Source organism: Pongo pygmaeus, chromosome 13, assembly GCF_028885625.2.
Source record: "Pongo pygmaeus isolate AG05252 chromosome 13, NHGRI_mPonPyg2-v2.0_pri, whole genome shotgun sequence".
Classification (NCBI taxonomy): Eukaryota; Metazoa; Chordata; class Mammalia; order Primates; family Hominidae; genus Pongo; species Pongo pygmaeus.
In genome coordinates, this window is record NC_072386.2 from 111,560,967 (window position 1) to 111,584,495 (window position 23,529).

General features: G+C 40.7%; 1 protein-coding gene across 4 annotated transcripts in view; it reads right to left on the reverse strand.

The window, feature by feature from the left end:
- C5 (complement C5) overlaps positions 1 to 23,529 on the reverse strand; it is a 127,398-nt gene that overhangs the window by 13,051 nt on the left and 90,818 nt on the right. For all 4 annotated transcript variants that reach the window (XM_054501275.2, XM_054501278.2, XM_054501277.2 and 1 more), the window contains 9 exons: positions 23,412 to 23,487; positions 17,234 to 17,393; positions 16,425 to 16,520; positions 14,664 to 14,835; positions 11,267 to 11,472; positions 9,346 to 9,498; positions 6,566 to 6,628; positions 4,802 to 4,883; positions 3,681 to 3,738 (listed from right to left, as the gene is read on the reverse strand). In XM_054501275.2, coding sequence (XP_054357250.1) covers positions 3,681 to 3,738; positions 4,802 to 4,883; positions 6,566 to 6,628; positions 9,346 to 9,498; positions 11,267 to 11,472; positions 14,664 to 14,835; positions 16,425 to 16,520; positions 17,234 to 17,393; positions 23,412 to 23,487 — 1,066 coding nt within the window. The remainder of the gene's footprint in view (positions 1 to 3,680; positions 3,739 to 4,801; positions 4,884 to 6,565; positions 6,629 to 9,345; positions 9,499 to 11,266; positions 11,473 to 14,663; positions 14,836 to 16,424; positions 16,521 to 17,233; positions 17,394 to 23,411; positions 23,488 to 23,529) is intronic.

The window sequence follows — 23,529 nt, forward strand, 5'->3', positions numbered from 1 at the left end:
TCTACTAAAAATACAAAAATTAGCTGGCTGTGGTAGCTCACACCTGTAATCCCAGCTACTTAAGAATTGCTTGAGGCTGGGAGGCAGAGGTTGCAGTGAGCTGAGATCACACTAGTCTGGGCACTCTAGTCTGGGCAACAGAGCAAGACTCTGCCTCAAAAATAAATAAATAAATAAATAAATAAAAGCAGTCCCCATTAGAAGTTATAGATGTAATATTTGCCACAATAATGAAAAGTATTCTAAAATCTCTGACTCATAAAAATTTAACCCTATTCTTCACCAAATTAACAATTTAGAACAGAATATAAAACACTTGGAACTCTAATGTGACATCTGAACATCTCCCTAATTGGATGGGTAGAAGCAGAGAACTCTTGCTCACAGATGCAAACACTTTGTCAGCAGGATGGAAAAGGGCCTCCCGAGTGGAGAGTGTCTATGAAAAGGTTGCTGGAGCCTTGATGACTGGTTGCCATGGAGACCGTTTCAATGGTGGAACAGAAATCCTCCTTTCAAGAAGCCCTTTGCCTACTGCCAAAACCAGCAATCTTCCCCAAAGGCATTTTGTTGTGAGGGAAATGAAATCCTTTTTTTCTTTTCTTAGGAATACAACAGAGAGGTTGTAAAAAGGTAAATACACGAAAGAAACCCTCTGAACACAGAAACTTCATGCTGGCATTTTTTAATCAGGAGAGAGAATATTTGAAGGCAAAGAAGTTCTTACATGAATAAGTACTACACAGTTCCTTTTGGAATTTACCCAACCCAACTTCAGTGTCAACAGAGCCAAAAGCATATTCCACCCGCCTTTCTGGAACATTTTGTCCCCAATTTGTAAAAACCAAAGGATAGACTATTCAAGATTGCATTTTCCTTGCTTTCTTTTGTATATTGATAATCTGGAATTAGGCCTCCTGACAATGAAGTCAAATGAATGAATTTTTGATAACAGCCTTTTTCTGTACGGCAGAATTGTGGACAATTAGAACTGGCAGAAAACTTGAGATAAGGTAGTGCAATATCTTTGCTTTATAGAAGAGGATCGGAGAAGTAAACTGATTTCCTGAAGGTCCCTGGAGTTCTTACTGGCAGAGGCTATCCCACAGGTGTCTCACCCTATCAGAGAGCTCTTCTTTATAGCAAGTCTAGATGCCTCCCTGTAGGGTCCCAGGTACTGATTTGAGCTCTGCCCAGAAGTTTGCTTACACTTCCTTTTGACAACTGTTACAAATTTAAAGGTAATGGTGATCATGCTCCTCCCCAGCTGGTAGGTGCCCAAGGGTAGGAATGGCATTTAGGAGGAAAGAAGCTGCCTGGGAAAGGGTGACCTTACTGGAAAGACGTTAGGGAATGAGGAAAGATGTTTGAACGGGAACAGAGAGGAGGGACTGGCCACAGAAGGAAGTAGGAAATGCTGGAAGGAAGAAATGCTGATGAGGAAGGAAATAGGGCTGAATAGTGAAGGAATCCTAAGAAGCGATTGGGCTTAGGACATACAGAAGACTGGGAAACAGCTGGGAGGGAGGCAGGGAGAAACTATGTGCTGTTCCTTGGGATTAGTGGTCTTAGATTACACTGATTGAAAGACGTGGTTTAGACTGAGCGTGGTGGCTCAGGCTTGTAATCCCAGCACTTTGGGAGACTGAGGTGGGCGGATCACCTGAGGTCAGGAGTTCAAGACCAGCCTGGCCAACATGCTGAAACGCCATCCCTACTAAAAGTAACAAAATTAGCCAGGCATGGTGGCATGTGCCTGTAATCCCAGCTACTCGGGAGGATGAGGAAGGAGAATCTCCTGAACCTGAGAGGCGGAGGTTGTAGTGAGCTGAGATCACACCACTGCACTCCAGCCTGGGAGACAGAGTGAAACTCCATCTCAAAAAAAAAAAAAAGATGTGGTTTAGATACTGGATTGAACATCAGAGGTTGGGGATTTGAGCCCCTGGCTCTGCCTCTAACTCTGTGAGCATTTGGCAGGTGACTTTATATCTCTTTGGGTCTTAGTTTCTTCATTTCCAAAACAAGAGGATTATGATATCATCCCTAAGGTCCTTCTCAGCTCTCATCTTTTGCACAACACTATTGAATTTCCAAGTTATCCACACTGGGTGCATGATTATAAGTAAAATCAGCAAAATGCCATCCATAGATATCACTGTTATTGACAATACAAGAGTTAAGAAAATAGAACACAATAGAAAGGACTGAGGGGTGATGGAAAGAACAGGGAAGAAGTCTGTGTTTCAGTCCTGGCTCTACCACTCTCTGATCACACTGTGTGATCACCAAAGCCAAAAGTATATACATATTTTCAAATACCTACATATTCTTTTCTTTTTCTTCTTTTTATTTGGAGACAAGGTCTCAATTTTTTGTCCAGGTTGGAGTGCAGTGGCATGGTCACAGCTCACTGCAGCCTCAACCTCCTGGGCTCAAGCAATCCTCCTGTCTCAGCCTCCCGAGTAGCTGGGACTACAGATGCGGGCCACCATGTCTGACTAATTTTTAAAATTTGCTGTAGAGATGGGGTCTGGCTATGGTGCCCAGGCTGTTCTTGAACTCCTGGGCTCAAGCAATCCTTCTCCTTGGCCTCCCAAAGTGCTGGGATTACAGTATGAGCCACTGTACCGGGCGAAAAACCTACACTTTCATAAACGTTTTAGGATGGTGGCTGTGATAAGCAGAATAATGGCCCCCAAGGGTGTCCATGTCCTAATCTCGTGAACCTGTGAATATGTTACCTTATGTGGCAAAGAGAACTTTACAGATGTGATTAAATTAAGGATTTGAGATAGGGGGTTATTTGTGTAGGCCTAATGTAAAGACAAGAATCTTTATGAGGAAAGGAAGCAGGAGAGTCAGAGAAGGAGGTGTGATGATGGAAGCACGGGTCACAGTCAGAGAGAGATTGGAAGATGCTGTGACACTGGTATTGAAGACAGAGAGGGGCCACAAGCCAAAGAACAAAGGTAGCCTCTAGAATCTGGAATAGGCAAAGAAATTCTAGAGCTTCCAGAAGGAATACAGCCCTACCCAACTCCTTGATTTTAGGACTTCTCACCTCTAGAATTGCAAGATAGTATAACTGTGTTGGTTTAAACCATTACATTTGCAATAAATTGTTACCTAGCAATAACAGGAAACTAATACAGTGGCCAATTGAGGCCTCTGTATTTAGTCGGGAGAGGGTTTAACATCAATGGTTCTCAACCCTGGCTACCATTAGAATGACCTCTGGAGCATGGGACATTTGGACAGCTCTAAGAGCTCTCCAGCTGACTTCAATGTGCAGCTTGAGTTGAGAATCTAGCTGATAATGGATTTTGTTAGGTAAATGTGATTTTTCTAAGAGAGTAGGGGCTGTTTTTGAGAGAATCTTTTATATTTTTTTCCTAATTTTTTTAAAATCACATCTCTATCCCTCTGAAAGACAGAAAAAATTAATATTACACTGTTTGAATCAGAAGACAAAACAGAGAGAAAACTATTATGAGCAAAACCAAGGCTGTTTTTTATGGTAAGTAGTTATTTAAGAATATATATGTTCTGCATTTTTAAACAATTGAACAATTTTGTATCTTCTGGACATACCAAAATTTGAAAATATGTAAAGAAACAATACGTTAAGAAAAATGAGAACTTGGAGTCTATACTCCCCTTTGTGGAAATAGGCTCACCTGGCACATGCTACTATGCGTTTGTAATCAGAGTTTCCGTAGCCTCTGTAGTGGGATGCTGGCACATAAAACAAGAAAGCAAACAGACAAATATAAGAGTAAATTGTTTTCAGCTGCTTTGGAACCTGTCAGAACAGAATCATTAATGAGCAAATCTCTGAACACACTTAAAAAATGATTTGTGATTTGGAAGTTTAGATACTTTCAGTGGTTCTAATGGAAATTCATGGCTATTGACAATACCAGGAAGTCTTTAAATAATTAATTTAAATAATTAAAGTCTTTAAATAATTAACAGTTCATTGCTCTCAAATAACTTATAATTTAAGGAAGAAATTATTAAAGATAAATATGTATTGGTAATATGTTTGGGGGATGTTGGAGGGAGGAAAAACAGATGCCTTGATTTGCTGGTAGTTGGGAAGTTTCCTGTAGAACAGGCTTCTGAGCAATAGACGGAAAATATCAGGGCAGAGGCAGCAACATTCATTCTGACCCTGGAGGCAATGGGGAGAGGAGGAGGACTGGAGTGTGCAAGTGGACTTGCTTTTGGACCAGGAAGGGAGAACCAACCAGCAGAGGCATGTGAGGGCCTTGGGTTAAATAAAAGGGTCGGGGGTACATTTAAAGAAAGGGTGGTAAGTACAGGAGAGACTAAGTTAAAGATGGAGGCAGAGAAATGTTCATTTTCTGGACCCCTTGGAATACAGAAAGGCTAAGGGATGGAAAACTAACAGGGTGATAAGAGAATTCAAGGTCCCAGATTGGAAGGGTAACACAAAAGTAACAGAAATTCCTGGTTCTGGAATTAGACCTTAATGTGGCTTTACAACTAGTTACACTCTTTAAAAGTAACACAGTCAGTCAAAACAATTTATTGATCGATACCAAATACATTTAGCTTAGTTATTGTTATTTAATATTAGCTTCCGACTATATTAAAAGATTTATCTATTGTAAAAAATGGAAGTAATATTTACTTGGATGTCAACCTGCTAAAGTATTTGATTAAGAAATTTTGCTTTTTGAGTAAGCACATTTTTCCTAATCAGAGAAGCTCTCTATTTATAAACATGATTTATGTTTAGCCAAAATTACAGCGTAAATCCTGCTGTTTTTACCTTCAATATCCTGAGGATCAATTTTCAAATAAAAGCTGCAAACTTCCTCAGAGGTACTGGTTTTGTGAACTACAGTTGTTACCTACATTGGGGACAAGTAAGCAAGAAGATTCTATTTAAAGTGGGAAAGTGAAAAAGGTATTATGGCAACACTGCTGCTGCAGATGGGATACTTGAAGGATCATTTTCATAATCTAGCACAAATGGTGTACATTAGTGACTCATTTTTCCAGCAGCTGGACTTTAAGCAAACTCCATGATCTAAACCTGAGAGGCCCAAAGTAAGCAAAAAATGACTTCTGGCCAGTCAGAATCTTGGTCTAAATTCCATGCAGTCAAACCTGGGCACCTTACTCTACAGGAGAGTTCCCAAGGTTCTTGTTTTGAACCTTTCCACTTTAATTTTACACACAACACCACAAGGCTAAGAAGTGTGGGTTTCTTCCAGCCACACACCATCATGGCAAACAACAAATTATAGCTGTGTATGAATGGGCAGAGGTGCTGCCAGAAGTAGATATATTGACATCAACCAGAAGTGGAAGAAAAGTGGACAATCTCTGCTCCCCCAAATAAATTTACAACAGTCCTTGAAGGAATTAATGTACTAAAGATAAGAGCATGATTAAAATTATTAATAGGATGTTAATTTATGCTCAGAACATGCAATTTAAGAATGCATGAACATACTTAAACAGCCTAGAAAAATTTGCACCTGCCAGCCGGGCATGGTGGCTCACGCCCATAATCCCAGCACATTGGGAGTTCAAGGTGGACGGATCACTTGAGGTCAGGAGTTTGAGACCAGCCTGGTCAACATGGTGAAGCTCCGTCTCTACTAAAAATACAAAAATTAGCCGGGCGTAGTGGCATGTGCCTGTAATCCCACCTACTTGGGAGGCTGACGCAGGAGAATTGCTTGAACCTGGGAGGCGGAGGTTGCAGTGAGCCAAGATCGCACCACTGCACTCTAGCCTGAGCGACAGAGCAAGACTCCATCTCAAAAAACAAAAAAGAAAAAAAAATTGCAACTGCCAAGTGGCTAAAATGAAGAAATAAGTCTTTATGAATAACACATAAATCCCCCAAAATGCTGGATAAATGAGATGGGATAGAAAACATATATATACAATGCACATATGTACACATATATATGTATATACGCATATGCCATATGCCATATGCGTATACACATATATAATCATAAAATTATATATCTCTATAAATATATATAATTTCTATAAGTATACAGAATGTATACATATAAGGATTAAATTTTTGTGTGTGTGTGTGAGATGGAGTTTTGCTCTGTCGCCAGGCTGAAGTGCAGTTGTGCCATCTCGGCTCACTGCAACCTCTGCCTCCCGGGTTCAAGCGATTCTCCTGCCTCAGCCTCTGAGTAGCTGGGACTACCGGCGCTCACCACCATGCCTGGCCAATTTTTTTGTATTTTTAGTAGAGATGGGGTTTCACCGTGTTAGCCAGGATGGTCTTGATCTCCTGACCTCGTGGTCCGCCCACCTAGGCCTTCCAAAGTGCTGGACTACAGGCGTGAGCCACTGCGCCTGGCCAACATTGTTATTTTCAAAAAAATTGTGAGGATAGTTACAAAGATTGCTAGAAAGATTTACATAAGTGAGTCCCACTTTAGTCATGGTTACCCAAGCCCAGATTTCTGTGACTTTGTGGCAAAGCTCCTAACTTTTATGTTACCTAGTACAAATGGACACATAACTCGTTATTGGATATCAATTAAATACTTACATGTACTGTAGCCAAGCCACTGCCAAATCCTGTACTGACAATGAGGTCATCATTGAGAAGCACCTGGAAAGATAATAGAGAAACCATGCTTTCTTTCATCATTTGATAGGGAGGGAGGACAGAGCTATGAAAAGTGGGCTGACACCCACCAGCCTCCTCTCTCAGAGCTCTTCTGAGAGTAACTGGATGAGACACTGAAAATCCTATGCCCATGGCAGGTGCTAAACAAGGCTGGTATTTCCCCTTTCCCTTGTACATGTAAATAAGATGTCTGAGATCTCCTGAGTGAACCAACAAAAGCAACATGTCAGAGGTCACTTCTGGTTACATTTTCATTTACATATGTCCATGGTAAATCTGGATCTTCATCTCCTTTTGTCAACTGAATAAATTCCTTTCTGTGCCTGGCTCAGGAATCAGCATCCTGTGTGCCAATGGAGATCGTTTTCATTAGAACCCAGAGCAGGGAACCTCCACACAACTTGAAAGCGGGTGCATCTATCTTTGGTCCTCTCTGAGATCCTCCTTTGCACCCCTTTTCCATCTCTTGATGATTTATCTTTTCCACTTGTCACCACCTTTGTTTGTGGAAACCCCTGGTACCCACCCCAAACCACTAGCACCCTACTCGAGCCTGCCAAATCCTTAGTTGCTGCTGCTCTTCTTCCCACTCTGCTAGGAGGAAACTGAAGACATAAATGGAGTTAAGTCATTCTCCTCTCCAGGGAAACTCTGTCATCCAAATGCTCCCTAATTTGTGGAAGGTAGAGGAGAGATAATTTTGAGCCTGAGGAGTTGGCACTTCCTTTACTCCAACTCTCCCGTTTCCTTTGCTTAGCACAATAATGCAAGAGGGATTGGGCATATGTTAAAGTTTCTCAATCCTTCCTTCAAATTTTAGTAAATGTAGGAAAGTAGGTCAACATTCTTGTTCTCCCTGATAGAATATAGCAGCATTTGCTGGAAAACAAGTGTCTTGAGATACTGCATGTGAAAAGCACGCATGACAAGTAAGTTTTGGAAATGCTGTGCACTGTGCCCTGCCTCTGCCCCTTTTCACGCCCAGAGTCATCACACTTAATCACATACATGTTACAGAACAGGGAAATTCTGGATTAAAGAACTTGTTTAACTTAATTTAAGCTAGAGTTTCTCATGCACACTCAACCACCTAACACTCTTTCATGGAACACATTTCAGGAAATGCTGGAGTAGAAAATTCCACACTGGATAATAACAGCCCAGGTTTTACATGGAAGCAGCATCCTGGGCTGAGGTTTAAATTTTGTTAGGATGACAAGAGGCCTCTTACAGCATTATCCCTATAGAGAAGAATAATTCCAGCTACCTCAGGTAGCTGGACTCTAAATGATCCCAGGGAAAGGAGACATATTCCCAAACTAGGGACCACAAGCACAAATGCCTGCAGAGGCCCGGGCACAAAGCAGGTACGAACCTAAATGCACATGCATACATCCTGTGACTGGTGGGGACTGCAGTAAATTGTAGAAGCCATGCCAATGCCTGGTGCCTTGCTGCCAGGTCTTTTGGTTTATCAAGGGAAGTTGGGAATCAGGTTTTTATTTGAAATATCTGGATCCTTAAATGTTGGCATATATCTATGTCTCTGTTTATATCCATATCCTTTTTTTTTAGTATGGGCTACCAGTTTGCAGTTTTTGCATTAAATTTTATTTCTCTGCTGGGCGTGGTGGCTCACGCCTGTAATCCCAGCACTTTGGGAGGCAAAGGTGGGTGGATCACCAGAGGTCAGGAGTTTGAGACCAGCCTGGCCAAATGGTGAAACCCCGTATCTACCAAAAATACAAAAAATGAGCCCGGTGTGGTGGCAGGCGCCTATAATCCCTCCTACTTGGGAGGCTGAGGCAGGAGAATTGCTTGAACCCAGGAGGTTGCAGTGAGCTGAGGTTGCGCCATTGCACTCCAGCCTGGGCAACAAGAGCGAAACTCCATCTCAAAAAAAAAATTTTTTTTCATGCTTGTTTACTTTTAACAAACACCAATTTGTGAAGGATGTCAACAATGAGGACTATTTCCAATTACTGTACATTTAAATATACTTTAAAATAATGCAAACACAGTAATTAGAAAAATATGTATCAGCAGCTATATGTGGGCAGCTAATATTAATATAGAACCCAGTTTTTCCAACATGTCTTGTTCTTTGTGAAATTTTCATAAGCCATCAAAGTTACCACCTTTAAAAATCCAGCAGTAGCAAAGGACATGGGGCAAGGAGCTGGGGACCCTAAAGGCCAACTCCAACCTGGCCACAGTCTGCATGTATGACCAGGGCTAGAAGGGACCACCAGCAGCCTCCCAGACATGCCTTCCCTCCTACCCTCACTGTACTGCTCTGTGTGCTGTTATCTATGTCTGGAATGTTCTTCCTTTTTCTTCACTTGGCTAACTCATTCTGATTTTTTCAGATTTAACCCACACATCTGGACACATGTGACAAACTCCTTCCATCTTTCAGCCAGGATCAGGAGGGCCCCTCTGTACTTCCATGTACCTATCAAGACTCTTATTTTCCACTATCTGCTTAAATGACAATCTCCCTGCACTACGCTGATTGTTTGTGTTTTATTTTTGAATCCTCAGTGCCCAGGATATAGCAGGCATCCCTGTTTAGGACATAGCTGACACTCAATATATGTTTAAGTAGTGAAGAGATAGATTTATAAAATAAAGAGTGGAACAGATGATTTCAATGGTCTCAGCCAATTGTAAAATACTACACAAAGTTCTTCATTTACCTCTACTGGCCTCCCAAGGAAATTCTTGTCTGTCATTTTATAATTATGTAAGGCACCTTTATGCTTGTAAGAAACATCGATGTCCATATTCAAGCGGAGTTGTTTAACCAGGAGTGAATATTCCGTCAGGCCCTCGATGGCATTGATTGTGTCCTGTCAGCAATCGGCAAGGCATAAAAATATGTTTAGTTTATTTATGTACTCCCTATTTACAAATGCCCTTTTTATGAGAGTGTAGGGCAGCATTGTCTGGAGATGAAACTCCAGCTGACTCAGTAAGACTGGTTAAGAGCCCCATTGTGGAGGTGGAAGAAAGGTCTCTCCCTCCTCAATAAAGATGATGCTGTTAGCAGGGACAGGAAGGAAGTGTGGCCTCAGATCTGGGTCCTCTATATATTCTGCAAATGTAACCTCAGGCAAGTCACTGTTTGCAGAATTCGTCTGAGTCTTTGCACAATTATCTTTTCCTCATCCTTTAGTCTGAGCTTAAGTATCTCCACAACAAGGCCATAAACTCACCTTTCCCATTATTCTCTGTTTTAATGTTCCCTTTTTGCCCTTTCTAGCATTCATCTTAATTTTTAATGCTTTTATTTATAGTTTATTGTTGGCCTACCCCACTGCAATGTAAGATTCGTGAGGCAAGTAGGTAATATATTTTTCTTGGTGCCTGCTGTGGTTTGAATGTGTCCCCCAAAGTTCATGTGTTGGAAAGCTTGGTCCCCAATGTGGCAGTGTTAGGAGGTGAGGCCTAATGGGAGGTGTTTGGGTCATGGGGGTACCACTTTCATAAATGGATTAATGCTGCTTATTATAGAAGTGAATTTGTTATAAAAGGACGAGTTTATACCCCACTCCCACCAACCCTCCACTCTGCCTTCTCTTTGCCCTTCCACCATGGAATAATGCAACAAGAATGCCTTCACCAGGTGCAGCCCCCTGACTTGGACTTCCTAGGACCCAGAACCATGAGGTAATAAATTTCTGTCCATTATAAATTATCCAGTGTGTCATTTTTTCTGTTACAGCAACACACAATGGACTAACGCAATGTCCATTGCATTTAGTAGGTACATAAATATTTGTTGAAGGAATAAATGAATAAACTTTATCTTTCTGGACCTCATCTTTCTCATCTATAAAACTGAGAAACATGGCTAGATCAGAGATGTTAAACAATGTGGCCATTCCCTCTGCCTATATCTATGGCGGCAAATGCTAATCAATAGGGCAGTCTTTTCTGCTAACCCTATAATTGTACCCAAGATAAAACACATTACATGGTCAGTAAATTAATACTGAAGGCCCTCTCTACATCTAAATTACATATATATAAATATACACACTCCATCATTATCTAAACATCCAGGCAACACGGAAGATATTAACATTCAATCTAAACTTTGAATATAAACATGTATTATATGACTACATAATAATTGGTTGTAATAAAAATACATACTCAAATGAGTTTACATTAAATAGCTAGATAGATTAACATATAACAATCAGTATTTCTCCCACTTTTTATTTATTTCGTTGTGGAGAAGGAGCATCAGTACCTTTGTCTACATGGCAACCACTATTTATTACATAGGATATGATATAATTGCCAATAACCTTACTAGCCTTTCATGGTGATTTAGAATCATGAAGGAAGTACTGGGCTTAAAGTCAGGAGACATGAGTTCTGATTCTGGGTCTGCCATGAATTCCCTGAGTAAAACTCCCTGGGCTAATTTCCTCTTCTGTATAATAAAAGTGTTGATGCAGATAACCTCTAGGGGTCCTTCAATTCTAGGCATTATTCATATCTTTTGCATGCTCATTTGGTGGACAAAGGCATGGAGGCCAGATGAGTGTAGTGTGGGAGAAAATAAAAATGTCTACAGGAAGATGAAACAAGACAAAAAAATGTTACCTGGGTTGAATAAAAGCCACCTCCATACCTCTGCTCTTCTGATAGCCATTTGATGATTGGGTTAACATAATTTATGTCTTTCAAGTTCAGACTGGCGAGTAAAGCATAGGCAGTTGTTTCTACCATACGTGCCGTACCAGTGTTAGGTACAGAGCTGTCTTTATGTTGAAGATCGTCTTTCCAAAAACGATAAATGGGTGGATTACCTGAACATCAACAAATTCCATTCATTAATATGATTAAAAATGTGAATTTGACATAATAATTCTACCAGGTGTATTATGGCCTTCCAGTTTCTAGAAGCTACTTACTTTTTCTTGTTAGAGGAACTTCCTGAAGATGACCAATGCAAAACGAGATCCCTTAATATGATGCTACTTGTCTTTACACATTGAGCATCCCTAATCTGAAAATCTGAAATATGAAATGTCCCCAAAATCTGAAAGTTTTTGAGCTCTGACATGATGCCACAGGTGGGTAATTTCACCCCGACCTCATGTGATGGGTCACAATAAAAATGCAGTCAAAACTTTGTTTCATGCACAAAATTATTGAAAATAGTGTGTAAAATTACTTTCAAGCTGTGTGTAAAGTATATACGAAACATAAATGAATTTCATGTTTAGACTTGAGTCCCATCCCCAATAAATATCATTATGTATATGTAAATATTCCAAAATCTGAAAAAAATCTGAAATCTGAAATACTTCTGGTCCCAAGCAGTTCAGATAAGGAACACTCAACCTATTTTTTGTTTTTGTGTGTGTGTGTTTTGAGACAGGATCTTGCTGGCACCCAGGCTGGAGTGCAGTGGTATGAAGGTAGCTCACTGCAGCCTCAATCTCTTGGGCTCAGTGATTCTCCCACCTCAGCTTCCTGAGTGGCTGGGACTATAGGGGTGTGCCACCATGCCCGGTTATGTTATCTAGCCTGGTCTCAAACCACTGGGCTCAAGCAATCCTCCTACCTTGGCCTCCCAAAGTACTGGGATTACAGGCATAAGCCACTGCACCCAGCCTCAATCTGTATCTTAAAATCAACATAGCACACATATACTAGGAAGGGGCAGTTTAGTAGAGTGCAATAAACTGGTATTGCACCCAGCTTCTAGTCTTTCTTTTGTTGCTAACTTACCATGTCACTTTGGGCAAATTCCTTTAGTTCTGTGTGACTCAATTTCCTAATACCTATAGTATAGATAATACTTTCTTCCATGCAGTGAAACTCAAATGAAATACTAAAGTAAAAGATTTTGTAAACTAGAAAGCACCATGCATATATATGGGATTATTATTATTATTATTATTATTACTGACACTAAAAAATAAACTGGAGAACCTTTTTCCTGATAGGAAAATTTACATCCTGGAAATTATGAGATTAAACCTAAAGCCTTAGTTCAGTCTTTCATTATTTCTTTCCAATTTAAAGCACTCAAGACAATTTCGTACATGCAGTACTTTTCATAAATTAGGCTGTAAATTATATTTGTTATTTAAACCTGTAAACCTCAAATCCTTTTTGGAACAAACTATTTGTTTTAAAAAAAGTAATGTATATTTGGAAATCATATTTGAAGGTTAGTAAAAATTTTGGTGTGTATGTTTATAATTCATAACTACATTATCTGCATGACTTTGAAAATGATATTGACCCTTCCTCTCAGAGTCTCAGATTTGCTGTATTTAAAATGAAGAGTTGAGTTTAGGATTTTAAAGAAACCCAACTGGAACAACTCGTGGATTATTAAGTTCCCTTCTAGATCTTAAATTTTTTGATTTTATGATCCATATCTCACAATACCCAAGACATTTCTTTTGTGTTATTTTTGAAGTATCATACAAGTGGTTTTGAGGCATATGTTAAAATATAGTAATTCTAAAATGATGGCACAAATCATATTTTGTAGATGGTCATAAACCTCAGTAAGATTTATAAAGCCTTAGCTAGAAGAGGACTCCAAAGTGCCCAATCATGCTAATAATCACTGCTACTCTCTTTCTATTTTTTGTCTCTTGACCTATAGGAAGCAATATGTTTATTCTTCAAAACCAAACACATACTTTTAGAGCAAACCTGGTAAAACATAAGCCAGGTCATGCACTCCTTTGCTCAAAATCCCCCAGTGGCTCCCCTTTTCACTCTCAAAGCTGAAATTAAAGTTCTAGGGCTCCTTCTGGTCCCCACAGCACATTGCTGTGGATAAGACATGGGCACTCCTTGCTCTAGGTGGAAGCAGCCCTAAACTAGGGTATGTGGCCGGGGGAGTGGAGCACAGGCTAGATTTCAGCCTCGATTCACTTGATTGCTTAGGTGCTGTGTCCACTGCACAACTGTTTACAGAAGCCCTGAAGAGTCTCTCTAATGCCTTAAATGACCTTCCCTTGCTCCCTCACCTTTTCCTTCCCTGACCTCATTTCCTACTCCTCTTCTCACTCCTCTGCAGTCACACTGGCCTCCTTGCCATTCTTGGAGCACCAGGCATGCCCATGCCTCAGGGCATTTGCACGTGCTGTTCTCCACCAGGTATATCCTTCTAGATAGCCACAGGACTTGCTTCTTCACCTCCTTTCAGCTCTTGACTCAAACACCGTCCTCTCAGTGAAACTTAAGCCCAGTCAGCTTGTCTAAAATTACAATGCATCCTCTCACCTTATTTTCTTTCCCTGCTCTACTTTTCTTCATATCAGCTATCACCACCTATTCATAAAGCTTTACTTATTTATCATGTTTGTGTCTCCCCAGTTAGAATTTAAGTTTCATGATGGCCTGGATTTTGGGGAGCCTGTTTTGGTTAATTCTTTATTCCCAGAGACTGGAATAGTGCCAGGTATATAGGGGGTGTCCAGGGTATCCATAGGATACTCAATGCCTATTTATTGAATAAAGGAATAAATAGAGGACAGGTGTGGTGGCTCATGCCTGTGATCCTAGCACTTTGGAAGGCTGAGGCAGTAGGAGTGCTTGAGCCCAGGCATTTGAGATCATCCTGGGAAACACAGTGAGACTCGTATCTGCAAAATATAAAAAAAAGTAACTGGGTTCAGTGGTGGGCACCTGTAGTCCCAGCTACTTGGGAGGCTGAGGTGGGAGGATCACTTGAGCCCAGGAGATCGAGGCTGCAGTGAGCCACGATCATGCCACTGCACTCCAGCCTGGGTGACAGAGCGAGAACCTGTCTTAAAAAAAGAAAAAAAAAAGAATAAATATTTGCTGAATGAATGCATGAATAAATGAATGAATAACAGCACACATTACATCGTATTGTGATGCTTTGTTCCTTGAGGACAGGAATTGCATCTTACTCAAGTTTGCATGTCACCACCCACTTCCCATATTTAGCAGACTTTATGTCTTAGTGAACACTCGCTGAATAAATGTATGGAAGAAGTTATACCTTTAACCAAAGCTTCTCTCTTCAAAGCTGAAACAATTGAACGAAACTGTGGGTGAGTTTTATCTCCCAGGGAAAGAGCATAGGCAGAAATGGCCAATGTAAAGGTGCTCTGGGCTGGCAGTGTATTTTCAAGCAGAAAGTTGTCAGCTTTAATTAGAGCTGTGTCGATTTTCTGGAAACAAGAGAAGATACTTCAGTTTCTATGTCAAGCAACCACCTATCAATTGATACGAACTACCCTTAGACCCCACTATCCTGGAGCAAGCAATACGGGGGTGAAAAAAGGACTGACCTAATGGAAATGGATGGCTTCTCAGTGAAGCAAATCCCTCCGAGAGAAGAGGCAGAGCATAATCTTGGAAGGGACAATGAGGTTGTCCAAATCAGGTTAAGCTTTTTGCCTCTGAATTCTCACTTTCCTTTTAGAGGTTTTGTGCCTTTAGTTTCTGATTACACCATCAGACCTAGCCTCCAGGAAGAAAAGGCACCCAGCATAGACACAACTTTTTTTTTTTTTTTTTTTGAGACGGAGTCTCGCTCTGTCCCCCAGGCTGGAGTGCGGTGGTGCGATCTCGGCTCACTGCAAGCTCCACCTCCCAGGTTCACGCCATTCTCCTGCCTCAGCCTCCGGAGTAGCTGGGACTACAGGCGTCCCGCCACCACACCCGGCTAATTTTTTTTTGTATTTTTGGTAGAGACGGGGTTTCACCGTGTTCGCCAGGATGGTCTCAATCGCCTGACCTTGTGATCCCCCCGCCTCGGCCTCCCAAGTGCTGGGATTACAGGCGTGAGCCACCGCACCCGGACCATAGACACAACTTTTATTGTTCCTTCTCAGAGTAGTTGCAACAGGCACACAGGTTCGAAAGGAGTTACACTTAAAAAAATAAATAAATAAAACAATAAGTAGCAGAAAGAAACCCTAACTGCCAAAGTACTTTTAGATCCTAAGAATGCCTGGGTAAATAGTCCCGATCACTAGTCCTGACACCACCAAAATGGTTGTGTTGGACAACAGGGCCAGGAGAAAGCCTGCTGCAATGCTGCTAACATCCTGCCTGTCTCCTTCTCTCCCAGCTCCACATGCATCTCTCACCCATGTGGCCACTAGGTGCCTGGGAACTAGTCTTCATTGATTATTTTGTTTTGTTAAGCTTTTGAAACAAACTGAAAACAAATGGTTTTGTTTTGTGCTTCCAGGTTTGCAAATCCACTTGAGATTTTCCATCCCAACCTTGGAAATCTTCTATGTTGATTTACTTAGGTGGCTCATCACTTTTCTCCCCTGTTTCCAAGCAAATGTTGTTTGGAAGGATTTGGAGGATACACATTTGCTGTTGTGTATCCTCAGTACTTGCATGACACAGAATGCTTTCACTGTAGGATAACAGTAACTTATAAAGCAGGATTTAGCAAAGATAAGACAGAGAAGCTGGGGGCACTGGATCATTCTTCCATCACAGTCCCAGCTATCAGTTTTAGACCCAGCTCTACAATTTATTAGCCTGTGACACTGGGTAATTGAATTCACCTTACTTACAGTCCTCAGCTTTCTCAACTATTGATGAGTAGGTTGGACTAGGTGGTCTCTAATATCTATCATTGTTCTGAAATCTTTCAATTCTGGAGTTTAAGTTATTTTCAAGTTATTGGAAAGAAGGAAAAGAAGCTTTTGAAACAAAAGTCTTCTGATTGGTGGCTCCTCCAGTATATAGTACAGAAATAGATGATGGGTGTGAGAGAAAGAAAACTCTTACTTACCGCCAGGGGGCATATATCAAAAGCCTTTCTAATTCCAATCACAGTAAAGGCTGTAAGATATAAGCTGTTCTCTCGGGCTTCAACAGGCAAGGTACCCTAAAAAGAAGCAATGTTTTAAAAGGGGAGTGAAATGGTGTCTTTAAAGTGAAATGACCTGGTTCTACTCTGTTTTTTTTTTTTTTTTTTGAGATGGAATCTCACTCTGTCACCCAAGCTGGAGTGCAATGGCATGATCTTGGCTCACTGCAACCTCCACCTCCCGGGTTCAAGCCATCCTCTGGCCTCAGCCTTCTGAGTAGCTGGTACTACAGGCGCGCAACACCACACCCAGATAATTTTTGTATTTTTAGTAGAGACGGAGTTTCACCATATTGATCAGGCTGGTTTTGAACCCCTGACCTCATGATCTGCCCGCCTTGGCCTCCCAAAGTGCTGGAATTACAGGCGTGAGCCATCACGCCTGGCCTCTACTCTGTGTTTTAAGCCTTATCTCCCACTCTTTCCCTTCCTGCTTCCATTTCTCAATAAGCCCTGGGTCTGTCTCGCTTGAGTGCTTTCACTTACCCATCTCTCTCCACCCTGTTAAACAAGAGGTCTAAGATATCACTTCTCTGATCTCCAGTGAACTGTCTGAAGATCGCTTCACTTCAGATATGGGAAAGACCTTTGTATTGTTTGCTTGTTCACAAAAGGAATTTCTTGCAGAATTACATTTTTTTTCCTTCTTCTTCATCCTCCCATAATCGGATGAGAATAAAACTCAAACTGTAAATAAAACTATTGCTAATTTGTGCATTTGGTTTCCTTACCTGTAATTTTATTGGTTGATACTGTGAATTTTCCTTGAAAGATCCATTATCTAATTGATAATTCTCAACTAGCCACAATAAAGAATTACAAATTGAATTTTGGTTCTGCTCTACATATTTATTTACTTGTCCAAGTACTCTTAAAGCAAAGGCTGTTAACCTTTAAGACAAAATCAAATAAATAAATATTTAGAAGGCTGAATCCCTTTTGGCTTTCAATTAGTTTATACAACTTTATTCTTTAAAAGAAAATAACATTTTAAAACATACAATTCCAAAGCAAGTCACTGTTTTACAAAGGAAGGGAAGATTTTTGGAATACCTCCAAAATATTTGGTAAACAAATGTGAACAGCACATTTTCTGTGATTACAACATTGTTAGCTAGCACACAAGCTAAAAATTGATTCCTGATGATAAGAATTACACTCTGAAGTTGAAGATAACAGAGATAAAATAAATAGTTTTGAGTCAAGGCATTGACCTATGAACACGAGACATGAAAGAGTAAACCAGGAGGCCCCACTCCCCAGGTCCTCAAATGTCTGAGACTCAGACCACTTGACTTGCTCTCCCACTTTCCCCACTTAAAAAATTTGTGTTTCTTTTTCATTTTCATTTTTAAAATGCATTTTAAGCATTTTTTTAAAGAGGTAAAACCCTCACATGATTCAAAAATCCAAAAGTGAAGCCTGGGCGTCATAGTGAGACGTTGTCTCTACAAAAAATGCAAAACATTAGCCAGACGTGGTGGCATGCACATATAGTCTCAGCTACTTGGGAGGCTGAGGTGGGAGAATTGCTTGAGCCCAGGAGGTAGAGGCTGCAGTAAGCTGAGATCTTGCCACTGCATCCAGCCTGAGTGAGAGAACTTAAAAAAAAAAAAAATCCAAAAGCACAAAGGGATATATAATGAAAAGTCTCCTTCTAGCAGTCCCTGTCCCCCTCTACCTCCCAACAGAAGATGACCATTGTTTCCTGTGCATTCTTCCAAATAGCAGATACAAGATATAGCCTTCCCATCTACCTTTCCATCCCAACCACACCAAAATAGTGGGAGAATATTTACATTATCCTGTACTTGGCTTTTTTTCCATTTAGTAATATGCCTTAGAGATCTATATTAATACATAAAGTTTCTTTGTTCTTTTATAAGTGATTTTATACATTGAATTATAGTATTTTGGTACAGATGCACCAAAGCTATTTAAGCCATTTCCCTTTCTGTTGACATTTAGGTTGTTCTCAGTCTTTGCTCTAATTGATTTAATTATTTAAAAAAATTTTTTTTTGATATTAATTGGAACTTGCCCCTCCACAACTAGGTGCCTTTTCCTAATTCTTTCTCTAGAAATATCAGAAATTTATTTTCTATTCTATTGACTTTTAGGGGGTAAGAATTGAGAGCTCCTCTCTTTTTAATCCTCCCACACTGCTCTCAAGGAGGAGAAATACTTCTATGGATTGCTCAGGTTCAAGAACACTCACGTTTTCAAAGATTGGCCCACATTTTATATTGGGTCTCTCTTGGGATTGGCTTTTGGAAATCTCTCTTCTTTTAGCAGGCTAGAAAGGCATATGAGTGCAGTTATACGGCCAGGCTGCCTCTTCACTTATCTATATAGCCAGGCTGCTTCTCCACTTACCTATAAGGCCAGGCTGCCTCTCTACTTATCTATTTGGCCCATGATGTACCCTCCCCATGCTTTAGTTACATCTTTGAAAAAAGGCAATGGCAATAAATAGAAACAATGGACTCATCCTTTGGGATCAATTATAAAGATTAAATATATGAACATACTTAAAATAGTTCTGGATTTATAGTAAGTATTCAATAGGTATAAGCTCTTACTTCCTTTTTTTTTTTTTTTTTTCAGACGGACTCTCGCTCTGTTGCCCAGGCTGGAGGGCAATGGCGCAATCTTGGCTCACTACAGTTTCCGCCTCCCAGGTTCAAGCGATTCTCCTGCCTCAGCCTCCTGAGTAGGTGGGACTACAGGCACATGCCACCACGCCAAGCTAATTTTTGTATTTTTAGTAGAGACAGGGTTTCACCATGTTGGCCAGGCTGGTCTCAAACTCCTGACCTCAGGTGATCCACCCGCCTCAGCCTCCCAAAGTGCTGGGATTACAGGTGTGAGCCACTGCACCTGGTTTTTATAAGCTCTTACTCCTATCTCTCTTTCTCTTTGGTACTCTTGGGTGTCTCATCCCTGGTGTCCTTAAGGAGTGAGAGTCTAGACAGCACTTCCCTAAAGGTAAAGCAAATACAACTCACTCTAGCTTTTTGCATTCTCCTCTTCCCACTGACCTGTCCCTTGGAGACTGCCCTGAAATTCAAATTTTAAGTGTGACTTGGAGGAAAAAAAGAAGTAGGCTATTTGATCTGCTTTTGTTCCAGACCCTAGGCTACCTCTACAAGTGCTTAATATGGTCTAGTTTAGTTCCTCATGTTTTACAGTAGAGTCTGGGACTAAAAATTTAGAGTGGAAAAGAATTTTTTAGTCACCTTGAAGAGAAATCTGGCAAAATCTGATGAAACTGTAAATATGCATGCCTTATGTTCCAGCAATTCTATCTCCTGGGATATACCCTAGAGAAACTCTCATACATGTGCACAAAGAGACATATGAAGATGTTCATTATCACATTGTTTGTAATATTAAAATTTGGAAATGGTTGTCCATCAAGATAGGAATAGATAAAGAATATATACTATGTGATATATTTGTAAAATAAAATACTGCATGGCAATGAAAAGGAGTGAGCTATATTTACCTATACTACTAGATCTAAAATAACTAAAAAGTATTAAAAGAAAAAGGTAAGTTACAGAATGATAGGTATAGTATGATACTAGTTATAATCATTTAGAAATACAAAAAGGGACTGTAAACCCATCACTTCATTTTGGAAGCAAATAACCATTCTTTCTTTTACAATGCTTAACTTTCTTAAACAGTGCTTGCTTAAGAATTCCAGGAACTAGCCATGAGATAAAAATCAAGGTTGCGAAATCTCCCCTGAAGAAGAAAAATACTGAGCAGTTAATCTACAAACCTGTTCCAGTCTAGCTGACCACTAGATGGCCCATTACTCAAGATAATAATCAGAACAAGACATGCTGACCTGTACGTAGCTAACTCTTGTACATAGTTTTCCAAGCCCCTTCCTCTTTAAAATCCCTCTGGCCAGCCTAGGGCATTTGGGATAGTTTCGTGACTCTAGTCTGCCATCTCCTTGGGTTGCTGGCTCCTGAATTAATCTGCTTTTCCTCCCACCAACCCTAGTCTCTTGAGTTTGGCATTTGAGCAGTGAGCAGCCAAACTGGAGTTAAGTTACATCTATATGATTTCATGTGTATGTATATTATATAAAATATTAAAAATGTTCTGGAAAGATGCATAAACTCATGATAGTGAATGCCCTTGGGGGAAAGAAACAGAAATAAGATGGAGGCTTGTAGTTAAATAGAAAACTTCAATATCCACAATGTTCTTTTTTTTTAAAAAAAAAAAAAGACAAATACAAAAAATGTTCATCGTCATCAATTTTGGGTTTTGCTAATATGAATGATATTTGCACTTTAAAAAATCTGCTTTGTATTTCTCAAGAAAAGTTTGAGGGTATTTAGGTGCTGGACCTTTTCTTCTATGTCTATTCTTTCTTTCAAGGAACTCATGGAGTTGGGTCTATGTTTCAGTCTTGCCCCAAACTCTTGAAAGGCTCTGAGTGTTTACTGAGAGGCTGTTGCACCTTCCTGTGGGGCTTTCTGCTCTCCAGGCATCTATTTCCCAGGTCCTGCTGTGTCGGTTTCCAGTCTTCATTGACACTCACTCCCACTCCTGCATCCTGGGTTATCCTCTGGTTGGTGTTCTGCAGGGGTCTATGAGCCTTTTATTTATTTTTTTATATTTTTATTGTTTTATTAAAGACAGGGTCTCCCTATGTTACCCAGGCTGGTCTTGAACTCCTGTGCTCAAGTCATCCTCTTGCTTCAGCCTCCCAAAGTGCTAGGATTATAGGTGTAAGCCACTGCACCTGGCCCTGTGTGTCTTTTAAAGTGTGTCACCTATACATAGTCGACCTAATTCTAAGGTATAATCTATGGAACTTGGTAGATGATCAGAGATAAAGCCAAAAGGAAAGGAAGAAATCAAAAATCAACTGATGATTCTGACTTGATTAATGGGGGACAAAGGGCAGGGTATTGTTGTGCACTGAGCAAAGAAACAGAGAAGTGTACTTGAGGAGGAAAATAATGAATTTGGCACATATTGTGCTTGAAGGACCTTTGGCTCCCAGAAACCTAGAAATGTGGATCTAGGACATTTCCTAACTTCTTAGGGAAGAAGTTAGGCCTTGAGACATTGATTAGGGGGCCATTGGCCTAGATGTTATGGAAGTCATGGGCAAAAATGAGATTGTACCAGGAGAGATTACAGAAAATAAGAGGGCCAAAGATAAAATTCTGGGAGATCTCAATAGCTAAAGAAAAAAATTGGCCAGGCACGGTGGCTCATGCCTGTAATCCCAGCCCTTTGGGAGGCTGAGGTGGGTGGATCACAAGGTCCGGAGATCGAGACTATCCTGGCCAACATGGTGAAACCCCACCTCTACTAAAAATACAAAAATTAGCAGGCGTGGTGGTGCGCGCCTGTAATCCCACTTCTCAGGAGGCTGAGCCAGGACAATCGCTTGAACCCAGGAGGCGGAGTTTGCAGTGAGCCGAGATCGTGCCACTGCACTCCAGCCTGGGGACAGAGCAAGACTATGTCTCAAAAAAAAAAGAAAAAAGAAAAAAAATCTAAAATTATTCTAGGTTGTAAACTCCTTAAATATGTTTCATATAGAACCTACAAAGCAGCTGGCACACCGTTTTTATTAAATATTTTGTCATAGCACAATGGTTTTTTTGTTTTGTTTTGTTTTGTTTTGTCTTTTGAGACAGAGTCTCACTCTGTCACCCGGGCTGGAGTGCAGTAGCGCGATTTCGGATCACTGTAACCCTCGCCTCCTGGGTTTAAGTGATTCTCCTGCCTCAGCCTCCTGGGTAGCTGGGACTACAGGCACGTGCCACTACGCCCAGCTAATTCTTGTATTTTTAGTAGAGACGAGGTTTCACCATGTTGGCCAGGATGGTCTCGATCTCTTGACCTCATGATCCACCCACCTTGGCCTCCCAAAGTACTGGGATTAGAGGCGTGAGCCACCATGCCCAGCCAGTATTTTTTGAAAATAGACTGCCACATGGACTCTTAATTAATTCAGACTATCTTTCCCTCAAATCATCAGAATTTTGGAAGTTATGTTTCATTGAATAAATAATTACTGAGCATCTACTATGTGCCAGATAGGTACCAGGCACTAGGGATACTTAGGACTTCCCACATGGAGCTTACATTCCAGTGGGGGAGATACACAATAGTGGAATAAGCAAGAACATTAGTAATCACGCTGAGGAGAAAAGAAATGATATGAGGTGTTGGGAGGGGAGTGGATTGCAATTTTAGACATTATGATATAGCAGAGGCCTCCCTGAGGTGACATTTGGTAAAGACCTGACGGAAATATGAGAGCCAATCATGCTGATACCTAAGGAGAAGTATTCCAGACTGAGAAAATAGTGCAAAGGCCCTGAGGTGGAAGCATGCCTGGTGTGTTTGAGGAAGGCTAGTGGGGCTGAATTGGAGGGAAAGAGAGTATAGGAGATAAAGTAGGAGACATGAGGTGAAGCCAGATCATATAGAGCTTTGTAAATCACAATAAAAATGTTGGTTTTTACTCTGGGTAAGATGGGAAGCTCCTAAATGGTTTTGAGTGGCATGATCTAACATATGTTTTAACAGGGTCACTTCAGTTGCTGTGTTGAGTATATACTGAAGAGGATCAAGGGCTGAACCCAGAAGACTAACGGAGACTAGTGCAAGAATCCAGGTGGGAAAGGAAGGTGTCTTGGAACAGGATAGTGTGGTGGAGGTGGTGAGAAGTAGTCAAATTAAGGATGTATTTTGAATCCATATCTGCTGGATCAGATGTGAATTGTAAGAGAAAGAGAGGAGTGAAGGATGATGAGGCTTTTAGCCTGAGCAACTGGAGGAATGGAGTTTCCATTATGGTTATTACTCTTTAGTTAATTAACCACTATATGAAAATGCAACTCAAAATCTTCTACTTACCAAGTGCTAGCACTTCCACCCTTCCACACACTGTAAGAGTAGTCAGCATTTCTGTAGGACATAATGCTCAACATCCCTAAGAGGCACAAGAAAAAGAACACGGTGCTTCACCGACCTC